At 49.8% G+C, this 19607-nt stretch overlaps 2 protein-coding genes across 2 annotated transcripts in view; both read left to right on the top strand.

Moving 5' to 3' along the window:
- LAG3 (lymphocyte activating 3) overlaps positions 1 to 19607 on the top strand; it is a 326415-nt gene that overhangs the window by 197479 nt on the left and 109329 nt on the right. The window lies entirely within an intron of this gene.
- COPS7A (COP9 signalosome subunit 7A) lies at positions 10652 to 19012 on the top strand. The gene is made up of 7 exons (XM_050967642.1): positions 10652 to 10849; positions 11456 to 11531; positions 13111 to 13199; positions 13277 to 13479; positions 14239 to 14344; positions 17996 to 18147; positions 18464 to 19012. The coding sequence occupies exons 1-7, from the start codon at positions 10688 to 10690 to the stop codon at positions 18501 to 18503; spliced, it is 828 nt and encodes a 275-aa protein (XP_050823599.1). The 5' UTR covers positions 10652 to 10687; the 3' UTR covers positions 18504 to 19012.

Genomic DNA, 19607 nt, shown 5'->3' with positions numbered 1-19607 from the left:
CCAAGAGTCCTAAAAGAGTTGGCTGAGGAGATCTCTGGCCTGCTGATGTTAATGTTTGATAACTCTTGGAATACTGGCAAAATTCCATATGACTGGAAGAGTGCTAATGTTGTGCCAGTACTCAAAAAAGGCAAGCAGGATGACCTGAATAACCATAGGCGAGTTAACCTGACATCAATCCTGGATAAAATAATAGAAAAGCTGGTACAGGATTCAACTGATAAAGAATGAGAGGATAGGAATATAATGAATGCCAGTCAACATGGTTTATGAAGAATAGATCTTACCCAACTACCTGATTTCAATGTTTGATAAGATTATATGTTTGGATGATAAAAGTAACTGTGTAGATGTAATAGACTTGGAGCTTTGTATGGTGTTTGACTTAGTATTTCATGACATTCTGGTTAAAAAATTGGCACTATACAGTATCAAAAAGTCATAGAGTCCAAGGCCAGAAGGGATGACTGTGATCTAGTCCAGGGGTGGGCAAACTTTTTGGCCTGAGGGCCACATCTGGGTGGGGAAATTGCATGCAGGCCGTGAATGTAGGGCTGGGGCAGGGGGTTGGGGTGCAGGAGGGAGTGCAGGGTATAGGAGGGGGTGTGGTGTGCAGGAAGGGGCTCAGGGCAAGGGATTGTGGCAGAGGAGGGGTGCGGGGTGTATGAGGGGGCTCAGGGAAGGGCGCTGGGGTGCAGAAGGGAGTGAGGAGTGTGGGAGGGGGCTCATGGCAGGGGGTTGGGATGCAGGGAGGGGTGCAGGTGTGGGAGGGGTCTCAGGGCAGTGGGTTGAGGTGCAGAAGGAGTGTGAGGTGCAGCAGGGGGCTCGGGGCAGGGGGTTGGAGTGCAGGAGGGGTGTGAGCTGCAGCAGGGGGCTCAGGGCAAGGAGTTGGGGTGCAGTAGGGGTGTGAGGTGTGGGAGGAGGCTCAGAGCAGCGAGTTGGGGTGCAAGGAGGGGTGCAAGTGTGGGAGGAGGCTCAGGGCAGTGGGTTGGGGTGCAGGGAGGGGTGTAAGGTGAAGCAAGGGGCTCAGGGCAGGGGGTTGAGGTGCAGGCAGGGTGCAGCAGGGAGCTCAGGGCAGGGAGTTGGGGTGCTGGGTGCAGGAGGGGTGCAGGGTGCAGGCTCCAGCCCAGTGCCTCTTACCTGGAGCGGCTCCAGGATGGCAGCGGTGCACACTAGTGCCAGGGCAGGCTCCTTGCCTGCCCTGTCCCCATGTCATGCTGCTCCTGGAAGCGGCCAGCACCATGTCCCTGCAGCCCCTGGGGTTTCATGCACTTCACTTGCCTATGGATACCTCCCCTGAAGCTCCTCGGGCCGCAGGGACATTTCATGGGGGTGGCAATCCCGCAGGTCGGATCCAAAGCTCTGATGGGCCGGATCCAGCCTGCAGGCTGTAGTTTGCCCACCCCTGATTCTAGTCTGATCTCCTGTAGAACACAGCCCACAGAACTTCGCCAAAATAATTCCTAGAGCAGATCTGTTAGACAAACATCCAATCTTGAATAAAAATTGTTAGGGATGGAGAATCCACACAATTCTTGATTAGTTGGTCTGTTAAAATTTTACTCCTTATTTCCAGTCTGAATTTTTCTAGCTTCAGCTTCTAGCCACCTTCATGTTATACCTGTCTCTGCTAGATTGAAGAGCCTATTATTAAAGATTTGTTCCCCATGTAGGTGCTTATAGACTGTAATCCAGTCACCCCTTAACCATCTCTTTGTTAAGCTAACTAGGTAGAGCTCCTTGAGTCTAGCACTAGAAGGCATGTTTTCTAATCTTTTAATCATTTTTGTTCCTCTTCTCTGCACCCTCTCTTATCAACATTCTTCCTTAATTGTGGACACCAGAACTGGACACAGTATTCCAGCAGCAGTTGCACCAATGCCAAATAAAGAGGTACTCTCTGCTCCTACTCAGGATTCCTCTGTTTATGAACCCCAAGATCACATGAATCCTTTTGGACAGTGTCCTGTGGCAGCTCATGTTCAGAAGATTATCCACTATGACCCTGAGGTCTTTTTCAGAGTCACTACTTTCCAGGATAGAGTCCCCTGTCGTGTAAGTATGGCCTTCATTCTTTGTCCCTAGAAGTATACATTTACATTTAGCCATATGAAAACATATTGTTTGCTTGCCCCCAGCTTCCCAAGTCATCCAGATTACTCTGTACCAGTGACCTGTCACTTCATTATTTACCGTTCCCCCAAAAGTAGCAGCAGTGATGATTCATCATCAAATTTGAGTGTTTCTAGTGTTGTTCTGCATGGACCAGTACTAGATGCACAACTATTCAACTTTTTCATCAATGATCTGGAAGTAAATATTCAATCACTCCTGATAAACTTTGCAGATGATACAAAGATTAGCGGAGGGCTTAATAGTGATGAGACCGGGGCAGTCATAAAGAGTGATCTGGATTGGTTGGTAACCTGGGCCCATTCAGGCAATATGTGTCTTAATACAGGCAAATGCAAAGTTATACATCTAGGAAAAAGGAATGCTGGGCCACACCTAAAGAACGAGGGACTGTATCCTGGAAAGCAGTGATTCTGAAAAGGATTTAGGGGTTGTATTGGGTAAACAATATGAACTCCCACTGTGGCAAAAAAGGTGACTGTGATCCTTGGATGTATAAACAGGGGAGTAGGAAAAGGAAGGTGATTTTACTGCTGGTTACAGCACTGATGGGACCAATACCTGAATTCTGCACCCAGTTCTGGTGTCCACATCTTTAAAAGGATGTTGGAAAATTGGAGAGTGTGCAGAGGAAAGCTACACAAATTATTTGAAAACTGGAACAAATTCCTTACAGTGAGAGACTTAAAGTGCTCCATCTGTTTAGCTTATCTAAAAGGAGACTGAGAGATAACTTGATTACAATGTATAAGTACCTTCATGGGAGAAAATACTGGGTACTAAAGGGATCTTCAATATAAAGAGAAATACATAACAAGAACCAATGGCTGGAAGCTGAAGCCAGACAAATTCAAATTAGAAATAAGGCGCACGTGTTTAACAATGAGGGTGGAACAACTACTAGGGGAAGTGGTGGATTTTCTATCTCTTGGAGTATTAATATCAGGAGTGGATGCCTGCATGGAAGATATGCTTTAGTAATATACAAATTATTGGGCATAACACAGGGGCAACTCGTTGAAATTCCATGGCCTGTGATATAAAGAAGGTCAGAATGAAAGATCAAAATGGTCTTTTCTGGCCTTAAAATGTATGTATCTATGAATTTTTCCATGTTTCAACACAATTGTGAAGAATTACATAATGCTGACTGTGACCAGTCAGCGTGGAGCAAGGCAAATCATGATGAACACCATGCCATCTATCTCATTTCTTCGCTGCTGTATTCAAATGGAGTAACACATTGTAATAATGTAGATACGCCCTAATGGGTTTAGAGTGAGATAGGATGAAGTTAGGGGACGAAGGGAGTGGGGTTTCATGGAAGGGGGCGGGGAGGCTATGGTTAGGGCGGAGTGAGGGGATGGGTTTTAGAGAGAGGGCTAGAAACATTTGTCAGCCCCAAGCATTCAAAAATCATGAGTCAGGCCCCAAAATAATGAGATTGACCTAGAATATGAGAGATTTTTTAAAATAATAAATGTTGGTTTCCTTTTCTTTGCCTTCCAGTTTTAGATTACACTGGAATCATATTTGCAGTTTTCCTCAGTAGCCATGAGGGTAGAAACTACTTTTTCAAAAAAATAAAAGCTGAATTTCTCATTGCTCCAGGAGCTGGGACTTTAAGAAAAACACCAAATATCACAAAACTTGACCACTCTAGAGTAGGGTCTAAGGGCAGGGGAAGGCTATGCTTTACTGTGCTACGGTGAGGTTACAGGAGAGTCTTAGTGAGAGATTAGAATGAGCGTCTGAGGGGGGACAGTGGGAACCTCAGCTCGAGGGCACTTCAGAGTCTGGATTACACAGGAGACTTCCACAGGCCTCTTCCTTGTGTTAGCCCCACAGCTGCATGAAATGGAAGCAGAGAGGCAGCAGTACAATCTAGCACATGAGATGGGTGAAGGGTAGGGGTGCAGAGCTAGGACAGAGACAGGATCACGTAGCTAGGATGATGGAGCTGCCTGGCTTTATCTGACTAATAATGAAAGGCAGCAAGCGTATCGGAGAGTGTGAGAGAAATGGATCAATAGAGAGATAAAACCTGAGATGGAAGGAGCAGGAGATAGGGGTAGGGGAGAGAGTTATAAAATGCTGCAAATCCTACATTCTATATCTGCTGTGTATTCACTTTGTGCTGGTGGAAGGGACTACACAAGATGTAAAGCAATGGTGAATTAGACCCAAATACGGAAACAGTGATAAGAGACAGAGATCTCTTGTTAATTCTGCCTTGTAACCTGACCACTGACAGCTCTTCCCCCATCCCTTTCTGTCTTCCTAGAAACTGTTCCCTCTATATTCCTCACCACCTGTGGTGTGTGGAGAGTGTCAGGAAACTGTTAACTCCAGTACCACAGATTCACAGCTTTCCCCAATAAAGTGACCCAGCATGAGTCCAGTATGATGCTCAAAAGAGCCTCACCCACTTGCCTTGTCTACATTAGGAGTTTACAGTGAGATAACTTGCTCATTGTAAAAAGTCACCTTTTTTTTCTATCACAGACATGTCCCTAGTGAAGATATGCCCTTAACTGGGCTTTCTAATCATGTTAAGCTAACTCGATTGAGCTAACACAACAGAAAAAACACACTATTTTTGCCCATACCCTAACTTAAACCACAAATATTTTTGTCCTTGAAAGTGCATTTGCAGAGTGTCCAGATTAGCCCTTACAAATGTGTTAATTACCTCAATATAACTGGCAATCAATTAATTTGATGTAAAACTCTACTGTAGGCATTCCCTGGGGGTGAGAAGTTCAGGTGAGTTCCATTCCCACCTGTGTGCAGGGTGTATCATAATATATGGAATCACAATCCTTCTTCATCAGGAGGTATTTTGTAAAGAAAACAACTACAGACACAAACGGGCTTGCACATAGTTTGAGTTCCAACTTTGTCTCCCCTATTTACCAGGGCTGCACCCTTTCTGGAACTGTATACATACTGCAAGTAAATATATTTTAATATAGGGAGTAGGATCTAGTGAGCTAGACCAGAGAGAACTTGGGCCTTTCAACATTAGAAAGTTGTACCAATTTAACTACGTACCAGTATTGCTAAAGTTGTACAACCCCTTTACTGTGCATGCAGTTACATAAGGCTGTGTCAACACTACCACTTTCAGTGCTAAAACTTTAGTCGTTCAGGGGTGTGAAAAAACACCCCTCGAGCGCCAAAAGTTTTAGTGATGAAAAGCGGCAGTATAGACAGTAATTTGTTCGGGGTGCGTTTTTTTTATCGCCGAGAGAGCTGTTCCGTGGTGATAAAATGTGTCTACACTGCTCATGTCGTAGTGCTGCCATGCTGTAACGTAGGCAATGTAGACATACCATTAGTATAGAGTTGCTTTATACTATACAAAAAAGGAAATAACTTTTACAGGTATAAGTCATCTTTATACCGGTGTAACCATGTCCACACTATGGCTTTTATACTATAAACCAAACCTAAACCTAAATAGTTATACCTATGATACTTTCAAGTGTGGACCAGGCCCAGGAGCCAATAATCTATTCCTGACCTTGTGAATGGAGAGGTCTAATTGTTACAAATGTAGCTTCCCAACCGGAGTTTTAGGGGCAAACAACTTAATTAGTTTTAAGAGAGAGATGGACAAATTAAGAATGTGATGGGGTTGCTTGTGATGGGGGGGCAGGGGAGGAGTCTCAATAGCCCTGGGGCTCACTTCTGGTTTATCTCTCCTGCTTCAGGATTTTAGCTGGCCACTGGCAGGTTAAGGAAGAGATTCCCCCTCCCTCCCATATTTTCTGTGAGGGATATTTTTAATCTCCTTCCAAAGCATCAGGGAAAGCCATGGCTAAGATGAGACATTGAACAGGGGGGTCAGGGCTTTGAGGTGGTACTAGGGTGACCAGACAGCAAATGTGAAAAATTGGGACAGGGGATGAGGGTAATAGAAGCCTATATAAGAAAAAAACCCAAAAATCAGGACCATCCCTATAAAATCGGGACATCTGGTCACCCTAGGTGGTACCAAGCATTTTCTCTCTCAAGTGCTTGATTGCCTGGTTCTTCCTCACATGCTTATGGTCTAACTGAGAGGGGGGAGGGATAGCTCAGTGGTTTGAGCACTGACCTGCTAAACCCAGCATTGTAAGCTCAATTCTTGAGGGGGCCATTTAGGGATCTGGGACAGAAATCTGTCTGGGGATTGGTCCTGCTTTGAGCAGGGGGTTAGACTAGATGACCTCCTGAGGTCCCTTCCAACCTTGATATTCTATAATCATCATATTGTGGGGTCAGGTGTTACCCACACAAAATTCTGTTACACACACTGTAGGGCACCCACCTTTACCCTTCCATGGCCTCCTGGTATAACCCAGTTAATTTTGTCACCCTAACCTTTTCCCAGTTCCTAGGGCTCCAGGTATAAGGCACCCATCTTTACCCCTCTGTGGGCTCTGGGCTCTACCCCTCCATGGGTTCAGGGTATAACACTGATTCCCTATGGACTTAAGGCTCCATAGGTATACAAGATCTTTTACCAGTGAAAGAGCCTTACACAGTAATATCCTTAACCCGGGCAGCTGTAGGCACCAGAAAAGCAAGCACGTGCTTGGGGCAGCCCATTTGCAGGGACGGCAGGGATCCAGCATGGGAGCTGAGAACCAACAGGGGGCCCTGGGAGCTGTAGTTCCTTGGTTAGCTCCCTGTCTATAAAGCCAGTCCTGGAGCAGGGAAAGAACTACATTTCCCAGCATTCCTTTGGCCACTACCGACAGGAAAGGAAATGGGAGGGAGGGAGGTAGCTGAGACCTCATGCTGCAGCTTGCTGTGAACGGAGAGCTGCACTGTGAAGGACAGGGATATCATATTTTAACATTCAAAAAATAGTACACTCCATGGGGAGGGAGGGTAGCCCCACCCTGCCACCATCCACTCCCTCCGACTGCCCCGCACAGAAACCCCAACCCATCCAACCCTCCCTGCTCCCTGTCCCCTGATCACCCCCTCTCAGGACCCCTGCCCCTAACTGCCCCCCAGGACCCCACCCCCTATCTAAGCACTGTTGGTCCTTGTTTCCTGATTGCCCCCTCCCGGGACCCCCACCCCTTATCTAAGCCTCCCTTCTCCTTGTCCCAAACTGCCCCCTCCTGAGACCCCCCCAACTTCCCCCCTAGGAACCCCCCCATCTGTCCCTTGACAAACCCCTGGGACTCCCATGCCTACCTAACTGCTGCCTGTCCCCTGACTGACCCCCCCAACCCCTGACCCATCTAACCCCATCTTCTCCCTGCCCTCCCCCCGAATCTCCACCCCATCCAACCCCCCCTGCTCCCTGTCTCTTGACTGCCCCCAGAACCCCCTACCCCTTCTCCAACCCCCCAGCCCCCTTACCGTGCTACACAGACCAGCATGTCTGGCTCCGCACAGCGCCAGACATGCTGCTGCATACATGCTGCCGTGCTCCCCCGCGGAGCCCACAGCCCCCCCGCCCCCCTCCCACACACCCAGCACCTGCCTTCCAGATTTGAACACCTCAAAATTCAGGAGTGCTCAAGCTCAGTTTGGGCAGCTGTTACTTCATTTCTCCCAAATCAAATATACTGATCTACTGTAACTTGCAGTAGAAAAAGTAGGATAAAATTGAGCAAGAAATGCTTCCCAGTGGTTATTAGGACTGGAATTGGTATTTTCAACAGCCATTGCCTTTTTTGTTTGTTTGTTTGTTTGTTTAAAAGGAAGACAGTGATATTGCATTGGCAAATTCCCCATAGAAAAAGTGGAACAAAAGAATAAAGGCACCTCAACTTTTCCTCATTTATGGAGGACAATCTTATAATATCAGAGGGGTAGCCATGTTAGTCTGGATCTGTAAAAGCAGCAAAGAGTCCTGTGGCACCTTATAGACTAACAGACTATATGTATTGGAGCATGAGCTTTCGTGGGTGAATGCATCTGATGAAGTGGGTATTCACCCACGAAAGCTCGTGCTCCAATACATCTGTTAGTCTATAAGGTGCCACAGGACTCTTTGCTGCTTTTACAGTCTTATAATATGCATCCAGATATCCTCCAATCACACCAGCTGAAAATTGTTCCACTTTACTGCAGTTCTGTAAGGATATGGGAACCAATCCTGTCTGTGTTCTGTGCACATCTAAAATTCCTGCTGAATGACCTGCCCTGGGAGCGAGTTACCAGTGACCCAGGGCTGCGGTGGAAGGAGGGTGTAGGTGTTGGGGGGGAGAGCCCAGGGCTGGGGCAGCAGGGGGGTGCGGCAAGGAGTCCAGGTCTGGGACGGGGAGCAGCCAAAATTTTTTTTGCTTGGGGCGGCAAAAAACCTAGAGCTGGCCCTGTCCGTAACCTCTGTTTATTAACAGGCACCAAAGCAGAACACACACACTAAGCATACAATGCTCACCACTCTCAATAAGGCAGATGAACTTTTCCTGCTGGCCAGTCAGGATCAGCTCATCCAGGGACTCCAGCTTCTGCATGGCGTGATTGGCAGGGTGTTGAGGTCTGGCAGCTCTGATCTTGAGGCTATGTCCTGGAGTTGGTTCCAGAGAACTTCCTTTTGGACCCAGGACCGGCGCTAGGGTTTTGAGCGCCCTAGGCGGACGGCAATTTCGCCGCCCCGCACGCTGGTCCCGCGGCTCCGGTGGAGCTGCCGCAGTGGTGTCTGCGGGAGGTCCACAGGAGCCGCGCAAGCAGCCGACCGTCCGCAGGCACGACTGCGGCAGCTTCACGGGAGCTGCCTGCCGCCCCCTCCGGACACCCTGGGCTGCCTGCTGCCGTGGCGGCACCCTGACCCAGGGGACACCCTGGACTGCCGGCTGCCGCGGTAGCACCCTGACCCAGGGTCAGGGCGCCTCCACGGCAGCCGGCAGTCTGGGATTTCCCTGGGCCAGGGGACCCCCGCCCCTGGGCTGCCGGCTGCTGGAGCGGTGCCCTGACCCAGGGGACCCCCTGGGCTGCGGGCTGCTGCGGCGGTGCCCTGACCCAGGGGACACCCTGGGCTGCTGGCTGCCGCCGGCAGCTCAGACTCCCGCTCTGTCTCAGCAGCAGCGGCTGCTGAACCATTAAAAAAAAAATTGGGGGGCCCGTTTTGGCGCCCTCAAATCTCGGCGCCCTAGGCAACCGCCTAGTCCACCTAAATGGTTGCACTGGCCCTGTTTGGATTTGAGTTTATGTAGTGAAACTTGAGTCCTGCTTAGCTGTACCTTAACCAATCATTTTACTAAAATATTACTAAACAATTTTCTAATCAATCCTAACATACTGTAAAACAATTCTTTAACCAATCATATCCCACCACCATAGTTGATTTATACTTAGCAAAATTAGTTATGTAATAGACTGAAACAATCAAAGAACCAAACAGTGACCATGCAAACAATAGAGAAGTGGGGACCATAAAGACAAAACAATAATGAAGTAACGATTTTGCAACCACCACAGTTGATAAGTGATTTCTTGCCAGAGAATGCTATCAAACAAAGTTTTCCTTAACCATCTTAAGATCTGTTTCTTTATCTGTTGACGGTGGATGCTATTAGGACAGGATCACCTTCTTAACAGCCTGATATCACATTGTTTTAATGTAATTTAGATGGAATGTGAAAATGTGACTTTCTGCTTCTTGGCTCATGGCTACTGCTCTCCTAATATGGTGGCAGGAAAAGGCCTCAGCTTTACACAGAAAGGAATTTCCTCCCAGGTCAGATTGGCAGTGACTTTGGGTTTTTTTGTTTTTGCCTCTGCAGCATGTGTGTGCAGGTCACTTGCCAGAATTATCTGGGTATATGTCACTTTATCATTTCCCTGATATTGCAAGGCACTGGCGCACCTTGGTCCCACTCCCTCCTATTCTCTGCCTGTGGCAAAAATAGTCTACTCCTGTGGGCTGTAATATTTCGGTCGTTCAGTTTAGTCTGCAGGTGCTGGGTGGTGGTGGTGGCCTGTGATATACAGAGGATGATCTGGTGGGCCCTTCTGGCCCCAACCTTTATGACTCCATGCCTAGGCGTCAGGACGCCTGAGTTCTATTCCCTGCTCTGGGAGCGGGTTGATGTCTGTCTCTGTTGCTCGGGGGGGAGTTTTGGTGAACGGGGATTCATGACACTGGCTCTACGTCCGCGGACTGGAACACCTCCCGCAGCGGCGGTACAGCACCACTGTCACTCAACCAGCCACGGGCACAGCCACTCGACCAATGGCAGAGCGGCGGAGGCGGGACCAGAGAGGGAACGCAACTCCTCCTCTGCCTCCGTGGCCAGAACCAATGAAGGGGGGGGGAGAGAAAGGTGTTGTGGGCGTGGTCTGGGGGCTCTATGACGTCAGACCCCCGGATGTGGCTTCTCTTGGGAGGCGAGTACCATAGAGGAGGAAAAGCTGCGCTAGGTGCGGGAGGCCCCGAGCTCCCCGCTGGCAGGTAGGGCCCGGCTGGGCGGTGCTCACGCGCCTCTCTGCCGCCCGGGGGCGTCTGCTCTGCCCAGAGCCCTCCCGCCCCGCGCTGAGGCCCTGCCGCGCTTGTCCCCGCAGCGCGTGGTGGGGCCGCGCCGCGCCGCGCCCCGCGGGGGACATGGCAGCCGAGGTGAAGGTGACGGGGCAGAGCCAGGAGCAGCTCCTCGTGCTGGCCCGCTCGGCTCGCGGGGCGGCCCTGGTCAGCCTCATCCACCAGGTGCTGGAGGCGCCCGGCGTCTACGTCTTCGGGGAGCTGCTGGATCTGCCCAACGTCCGAGAGGTGAGCGCCGGCCCCGGGGGCTCGGCGGGGGTCGTGCCGCAGGGGCTGGAGCGGGCAGGGTGCGCTGCCCTGCGGGAGGAGGCCCCCAGGGCTCGGGTGGCGCTGGCGGAGCTGGGCGAGGGCGCTTCTTGCCAGCCCAGCCCAACGCTAAGGCGCTGGTTGGCCAAAATCCCTGGCGTTATCCCGGGCAACCGCAGCGCAGCCTGCTTCCCTGGGTGCTGGGGCAGCTGCTGAGCCCCTGGCTGGAAGTGGTTTTCATCCGATAGAGGGTTTGGCTCTCAGCACCCCACTATGCAAATAGTTCCAGGACCCCTGGCTGCTTCCCGCAATCTGCTCCTGCCGCTTTAGTGGGGCTTGCTTGCAGTTTCCCTGAATACTGTGAAGCATGTTAAGCATCTGCCATTCCACCCCGGTGCAGCAGCGTTTTGGTGGGTAGCTGAATCTGTCACTGTTACCTAGATTGAAAAACACTTGGGGCTCTGTTGGGTGGAAAAAAGCAGGGAAATGGGATTTGTGTTAGATGTGCCCTGGAACTGGGGATAGGGGTCAGGTTGTGGTTTGCAAAGTTTCCTGCTGTTTGTATTGAGTGCTTTTTCTCCCCTGCAGCTGGCTGAGAATGAGTTCTCCTCCGTCTTCCGTCTGCTCACCCTCTTCGCATATGGGACATATGCTGATTATTTGTGTACGTGTGTCATTCTCTTACAGTCCCCGTAGCCTAGTGCTCTGGGATGTGGGCCTGTTGTCTCCTAAGAAGCAGGAAAGGTGGATAGGATTGCCAACTTTCTAATTGCAGAAAACTTTACACCCCTGCTCTGTCCCTTTGAGGACCTACAACCTTCATTCCATCCCCCCCCCCGTCACTTGTTCTCCCCCACCCTTGCTCACCTGCTCATTTTCACTGGGCTGGCTCAAGAATTTGGGATACAGGAAGGGGCTCTGGGCTGGGGCTGAGGGGCTTGGGATATAGGAGTGGGCCCTGGGCTGGGGCAGGGAGTTGGGGTACCGGAGGGGGTGTGGGCAGCTTCTAGCAAGGGGTGACATGTCACTCTGGCTCCTAGGGGGAGGGGCGGCCAGGGGGCTGTGCGCACTGCCCCTGCCCGTAGGTGCCTCCCCCAGAGCTCCTTTGGGCATGGTTCCCGGCCAGTAGGAGCTGCGGAGCCGGTACTCAGGGCTGAGGCAGCGCATGGAGTCTCCATGGCTGCCACCCCTCTCCTACGAGTCGGAGGGATATGCTGGCTGCTTCCCAGGAGCCTGCCGTCACCGCCAACCGGACTTTTTGACTGGAGCTGCCAGGGTCCCATTTCGACTGGTCTGGTTTTAAAACGGACACCTGGCAACCCTAAAGGTGGACAGAGACTAAGGAGGAGCAAATGGCGCAGGGGCTTCAGATGGGCTAGAAACACAAAATAGGTCAGGGCAATTTTGGGGATGCATAGGCAGAGGCCTTACATTCCAGAGCAGGGAGGGAATCGTTTCTCTCTCTCTAAAGCTCTGAGGAGACCCCACCTAGGATACTCCTCAGTACTGGACCCTTCAATCCCAGAAAGACAGTGACAAATTGGAGGGAGCTCAACGAGCTACAGAAATCTCAGAGAGCAGAAGGGGTTCTGCAGGCACCATGGGCTGGTGGATAGGGCATTGACCTAGAACTCTGAAGATTGGGATTCTATTCTACGCTCTGCTACTGGTCTTGCAGTGTGACCTCAGGCAGGTCACTCTTCCTGTGTTGTGTCCCTTCCTACTCTTTGTTTATCTTGTCTCTCTAGACTGGAAGTTCATTGCGACAGGAACTCTCTCTTCCTATGTAGGTGTATGGTGGCTAGCACAGTGGGAGCCTGATCTTGTTTGGGGTTCTAGATGCTACTGGAATACAGATAATACAGAGCTGAGTTCTGGGCAGAGATTCTGAGAGTCAATTCCTTCCATTTTGCTTCCTGGCTGTGGTGAGGGAGGGTGGGGGATGGGGAGTGGTTATGAGAACCATCTGCCAGTGGTTAGGAGTATAGATCTTGTGGAGGAGAGGGGATTATTTAGGGATCACCAGAGGAGTAAGGAGAAGTTGCAGGAGCAGGACTAAGGCAAGGGGAAGGAGCTCAGGAACGCTTCCTCCATGCCGAGGGATGTGTGAGCTTTAGGAGATGCCTTGCCAAGAAAAATGTACATTAGAAGCTTTGAGAAATGGATGTGGGGCAAAGGACTCTGGGTCAGGGTGAGATGGGACATCTCTAGCTCTAATATCATGCTCTTTTCCCTGAGAGCAGCCGAAGCTGGGAACCTCCCTCCACTGAGCGAGGCTCAGAAGAACAAGCTGAGGCACCTGTCGGTGGTCACTCTGGCTGCCAAGATCAAGGTAATGGCTTTGTTCCCCCACTCCCCTTCCTGTTGGGATCACCGCATACTAACTACCTGTGCTTTCCCCACATGCAGTGCATCCCCTATGCAGTGCTGCTGGAACAGTTGCAGCTGAAGAATGTGCGGCAGCTGGAGGACCTAGTGATTGAGGCCGTGTATGCAGATGTGCTGCGTGGGAGCCTGGACCAGCGTAATCAGCGTCTTGAGGTCGATTACAGTATCGGGCGAGACATCCGCAGGGAGGAGCTAAGCACCATCACTCGCACATTGCAGGAGTGGTGAGGAGGAAGCCCCCAGCCCTTTTTGCCCTCCCCCCTGCCCCCAACTATAAGAGTGGTGATGAGCCTCTCCTAAGCCTTCTGCATGCTGTCAAGAGTGGTGAGAAGGCTCACACCCTGACACACTGAAGGAGTGATGAGGAAACATTCTCCCCCCTCCCCCCCGGTGCTGCAGATGAGATGCTCACACCCCCTAATGTTGCTGGAGTGGTGAAGAGATTTCAAACCCCTGGAGCCATTGCAACACCCCTAATGCCCACATGTTGCAGGAATGTGACAACTCCAGCCTCAGGCAGCCCACAAAATCCCCTGATTTCTGCAGGTAGTGAAGAAACATCTCCAGATATGGGGGAGAATCTTCCAGGTTCTCCTGTGTGCTGCTGGAAGAGCGCAGGGGGACTGTAACCTTCTCAAAGTCCCTTTTGGTGACAAGGGGTTCCCCCCAGCTTATTTTGAAATTCACTGGGCTAAATCTGCCCTCTAACCCTGAGCTCCCAACATCCCTTCAGTGATTCAACCCTCCTAGCCCTGCCATCATTCTCTCTGCAGCTTGCCTTCCTCCCACATTTTCCTTACTGGGGGCTTGCTTACTGCTCGTATGCCCTTTTTTATCAAATGCATTCATCTCCTCCTAAACGCTTGTTGATGCTTTCAAGGTGTAGTTGTATGTAGGCAGAGTACCTGTGCCATCCAGTTTCCCCACTGCAGTACCTTTGTGTGGAACTGTCCAGCCTGCTCAGCTTTGTCTTTCCTCTGTAGGTGCCTGGGCTGTGAGGTGGTCCTGTCAGGGATTGAGGAGCAGGTTAGCCGAGCCAACCAACATAAAGAGCAACAGCTGGGCCTAAAGCAGCAGATAGAGAGTGAGGTGAGTGTGCTGATGCAGAACAGCCAGTTCCCCTGACCTGGGTCTGGATTGGAATCAGTGCCCTACAGATGAAAGGTCTTATAGTCCATACCTGAGCCAGGCTTTATATTCCATACCTCTTCATTAAGTCACAGATTCTGTGACTTTTTGTGACCTCCATGACTTCTGCAGTGGCCAGTGTGCCTGGCTCAGGGGCAGCTTAGGCAGCCCCTGTGCCAGTCACACTGGCCACTGCTGGGGCAGTCTCGGCCACCGCATCCTTCCCCCTCCAATCCTCACCCCACCCAAGCAGCAACAGAGTTTGGGTGTGGGAGGAGGCAGGGGGTTGGGGCACGGGCCAGGGTGAGGCAGGCTCTGGGTGGCGCTTACCTGGGGGTGTCATAAACAGATAGTTAAGGGTTAATGTCTCTTTTACCTGTAAAGGGTTAACAAACAGGGAACCAACCACCTGACCAGGGGACCAATCAGGAGACAAGATACTTTCAAATCTCGGTGGAGGGAAGCCTTTGTTTGTGTTTTTTTTGGGGTTTGCTTTGTTCTCTCTGGGTCCTGGAAGGGACTAGATGGGCAACCAGTTTTCTCGCCAATCTCCATGCTACAGTCTTTTATAGTGAGTAATTTAGTAAGAAAGGCGGTTATAGTCTTTTGATTGTTTCTGTATTTGCAAATGTGTAGTTTGCTGGAAGTATTTTAAATTGTATTTTGCTGGGGGGGGAGGCTTCTTTCTAGTTTCTATAAGCTGACAGACCCTGTAACTTTTTACCATCTAAATTGCAAAGATAAACTTTTACCTTTTTTCTTTCTTTTTATTAAAAGCTTTGCTTTAAGACCTGTCTGATTTTTTTTTTCTTTCTCCTAGTTAAGGCTCAAAGGAACTGAGTCTGTGTACACCAGGGAATTGGTGGGGAGAAGGGAAAGAGAGCAGGAGGGAGAAGGGAAAAATGAATTTCCTCTTTGTTTTAGATTCACGGAGTTTGAATCTGGATTGCCTCTGGGTGAAGGGAAAAGAGGAGGGGGGAAAGGGTGGTGTCGTGGTTCAAGAAGTTTGAATCACGGTGATCTCCTAGTGTACCCAGGGCAGGAAAGATCTGGGAGGAAGAAAGGAGAAGGGGGAATCCCTTTGTTTAGATTCACAGAGCTTGAATCTGTATATCTGTCCGGGAGCCCAGGGAGGGAACACCTGGAGGGGAGGAGGGGGAAGGGAAATGGTTTATTCCCCTTTGTTGCCAGACTCAAGGAATCTGGGTCTTGGGGCTCCCCCAGGGAAGGTTTTGGGGGGACCAGAGTGTATCAGGCACTGGAATTCCTGATTGGTGGCAGCTTATCAGATCTAAGCTGGTAATTAAGCTTAGAGGAATTCATGCTGGTACCCCAACTTTTGGACTCTAAGGTTCAGATTGGGGAAATATATCGTAACATGGTGAGCAGCGTTGGGATAAGAAATCCAAAAGCCAGAAAGATTATTATTTTTCTTTTTTCTCTGCTAGCTGCTTATAAGCAGAGAAAAAGGGGGTTTTAAAAGCAAGTCTGCAGGGTTTTTTTTCTTTCTCTCTTCCTTGAGTACACTGAAGGCAGAGAGATTAAGGTTTAACAAGGGTCTTTTGTTAAACAAAAGGACTCCAGTTGTGAGTCAACAGAGACCAGCAAAACACATCTGCAAATCAAAGGGTTTCTTTTTTTACTCTGTCGCGAATAGCTACTTAGAAAAGTTAAAAAAAAAAAAAAAGACTCTGTTACTTAGCAACAGAGAAAGCAGCAGAGGAACAGCAGTTCAGGCAGTAAAACACCAGAGGGCGCCCCAACACAAAAAAGCAGGAAACATGACTTTCAGGACAAAACTGGATGCAGAGGTACAAATCAAAGATGCAGACCACAGGCGAGACACAGAAAAAAAACTACAAGAGATGGAGCTGAGAGAAAGAGAGAGAGAGGCTGCCCACAGGAGAGAGTTGGAACTCCTGAGGGAAGCCCACCGGCAGGCCCTGGAATTAGAAAAGGCTAAGCAACAGAACCCAGCCAATTCTAACAACACTTCTCCAATTATGGTTCCACATCCCAAGAAATTTCCCACCTACAAGGCAGGTGATGACACTGAGGCATTATTAGAAAATTTTGAAAGAGCCTGCCTTGGGTACAACATCTCTGAAGACCAGTACATGATAGAGCTGAGGCCACTGCTCAGTGGACCCTTAGCAGAGGTGGCGGCTGAAATGCCTAAGGAGAACATGAATGATTATAAACTTTTTCAAACCAAGGCCAGATACAGAATGGGGATAACACCTGAACATGCCCGTCGGCGGTTCAGAACCCTAAAATGGAACCCAGATGTGTCATTTCCCCGACACGCCTACCACATTGCAAAGAATTATGAAGCCTGGATATCAGGAACAAAGGTTAACAATATGGACGAGCTGCATCTCCTGATACAAATGGAGCAGTTCTTAGATGGTGTTCCTGAGGAAATAGAAAGGTACATCCGAGATGGGAAACCCAAAACGATAACCGAGGCGGGGGAGATTGGAGCCAAATGGATGGAAGTGGCAGAAAAGAAAAAATCTATTGTCAAGGGGAGCGAATACCCCAGGGGGCACACCGACAATAAACCCTATAACCGAGGGCAGCACAAGACCCCACCTACTACCCAAGGAAAGCCACAGACTACCTACTACCCCACCTCACCAGTCTCCAGTAACCCACCTCGACCCAGTGACCAGTCAGCTGGAAGATGCTTTAAGTGTAATGAACTGGGACATATGAAGGCCAACTGCCCAAAGAACCCCAACCGAGTGCAGTTCATTACACCACCATCACTCCAAAGATCCCCAGGCCCAGATGCCTCTCAGATACCCGCGGAGCGAAGGGAAACTTTGAGAGTGGGTGGAAAGAAGGTTACTGCATGGAAAGACACGGGGGCACAAGTGTCAGCTATCCACCAATCCTTCGTAGACCCCAAATTCATCAACCCAAAGGCCCAAGTGACAATTTACCCCTTCATGTCACAAGCTGTAGACTTGCCTACAGCTAAACTACCTGTCCAGTACAAAGGCTGGTCAGGAATGTGGACTTTTGCAGTCTGACAATTATTCCATCGTCATGCTACTGGGGGAAGATTGACATCCCCTCGCTCATCTGCTAGGCAGAGGCGTGGCCAGTCAGCTCTGCATGCTGCCTCCGCTTACAGACACTGCCCCCGCAGCTCCCATTGACCACGGTTCCCAGCCAATGGAAGTTGCGAAGCCAGTGCCCTGGGTGGAGGCCACCCGCCTGCACCCCTAGCACCCGCAGGGGTCCTGAGCTACTCGCTGCCACCCTCCCACAGCACCCCTGGGTACCCCTAGTTCTCCCTCTCTTCCCCCCTCCCATAAAAAAAAAGTTTTAGTCGGGGGTATATAGTGACTGCCCGTAACCTGTCTGTGACTTTTACTGAAAATACTCATGACTAAAACATAGCGTTACTCTTCATCAGAACCCTCTGGAAGCTCATGCCTGAGGAGGGTCATTGTGCAGTGAAACACCACCTCATACTACAAAGCTCTCAAAGGCTGCTGAGATATTTCTCTTTAGTTATTGACCTATATTGCAAACTTAACTCTAGTTTAACATGGCTTTTCCTTGAGAATGTCCTTTGTTCTTGCTTTCCAACCCTGGCAGGTGGCAAATCTGAAAAAGACAATTAAAGTGACAACAGCAGCAGCTGCAGCAGCCACATCCCAGGATCCAGAGCAGCATCTGACAGAGCTCAGGGAGCCAGCTCCTGGCACCAACCAGCGCCAGACCAGCAAGAAAGCTTCTAAAGCCAAAGGGTGAGGAGCAGCCGCAGCTGAGCATGACCCCTCTCCATGTGTATTTGGGGGGAGCCTCTGGGGCCTTTGTTTCAGGGCAATAACTCTTCCTTCACACACATACTATGGCAGGCTTAGTGCCAGCGGAGCCCTGCACCCCAGTCATCCGGAGTGAATCTCTGAGATCCTTGATTTGAGGCAATACACCTCCTTTGTGGTGGCAGCCATCCCCATCTGAGAATCACAGCCACTTCTTCTCATGTGCCTTGGGCGAGGATGTGGGGGTGAGTCCATGGGCCTCTTGCTCCATTCTGAGACTGTGTTTCTTTCTCTGCAGGCTCCGGGGCAGCGCAAAGATCTGGTCTAAATCAAACTAGCTGGATCTCTGAACTCCTGGGAGGGTGAGAGGGAGAAAGCAGGGTTAAAAAGCAGGTGTCCTGAGTGTGACAGTTCTCTACTCATCCCCAGCATCTGTTTGTCCAACTAGTTCTTCTGCACGTTCATTCTTTCCCATCTGCTCTATGCTTCCCTCTCTCCTCCATCCCCTAGCAATCTCTCCCATTCCTCTGTTGGCATCTCTTACCACCTCAGCTCTTCTGTTCCATGTCTCTTACCCTATCCTTTGACAGGGAAATCTAAAGAGCCATAGGACTAACTCAGTTTCGGTCACCTTAGCACCAGAATATCATGGAAGCCTGGAAGGAAGTTGCAGTGGTGCTCAGCAGCCATTTTGGCTCTATGGGATCCTGGAACAATTTTGCTCCAGAGTGTAGCTGCCATCTTGATTTTGTTCTTTGTTCTGCTGGGTGCGGATGGGTTTTTGTGGGGGATTGTTTAAAAAAAAAAAAGATATATCTATATCTATATATATATTAAAAAATAAAAAGTAGATCTGTGCACATATCTATATAAACTTTCCCTCATGAGGTGTTGTCTCACTTTGTTGGGGGAAGTTTGATGCAGATGCCTGAAATCCCATAGCAGCCAATGGTAGTGGAGAGGACCACCTCCTATTGGCAGAGATGGGATAAGGGACCCAACTGGAATTTGTTTTCCATTTAGTGCAAGAAACAGAGAGAGACTTTCTAATACCTTGGGGGATTTGTGGTGGGGATAGGGTGTCTGAGAGGCCCTTGCCTCTCATTCCCCAGCTGAGGTGGCAGTTCACTTTTTCAGCAGGGTGAGTCACTCATCCATTGCTGTAAAATCAGCTGTGCTCCTGTTCCTGCATATATAATTGAGGATGGGGAAGAGAACAATCTTTCAGGGATCCCATAGACTGACCTTGGAAACAGGGAAGGATTAATAGATTGTTATGCAGGTAAGATAAATTACCAGAGGCAATAGGATTTCTGCATGTGATTCCTGCATCAAGTCAGTAAATTCTGATTGATCTAAACCATATTAATTGCCCCAAAACTTTAAAATACAGTTTCCCAGCAGTGTCTCGTGCCCTTCCAGAATGTCTAGTATACCTACAT

The sequence above is a fragment of the Gopherus flavomarginatus genome, chromosome 1 (assembly GCF_025201925.1).
Source record: "Gopherus flavomarginatus isolate rGopFla2 chromosome 1, rGopFla2.mat.asm, whole genome shotgun sequence".
In the NCBI taxonomy this organism is placed as follows: Eukaryota; Metazoa; Chordata; order Testudines; family Testudinidae; genus Gopherus; species Gopherus flavomarginatus.
The sequence above is the reverse complement of the archived record's forward strand: the minus strand, read 5'-3'. Positions and strand labels throughout refer to the sequence as shown.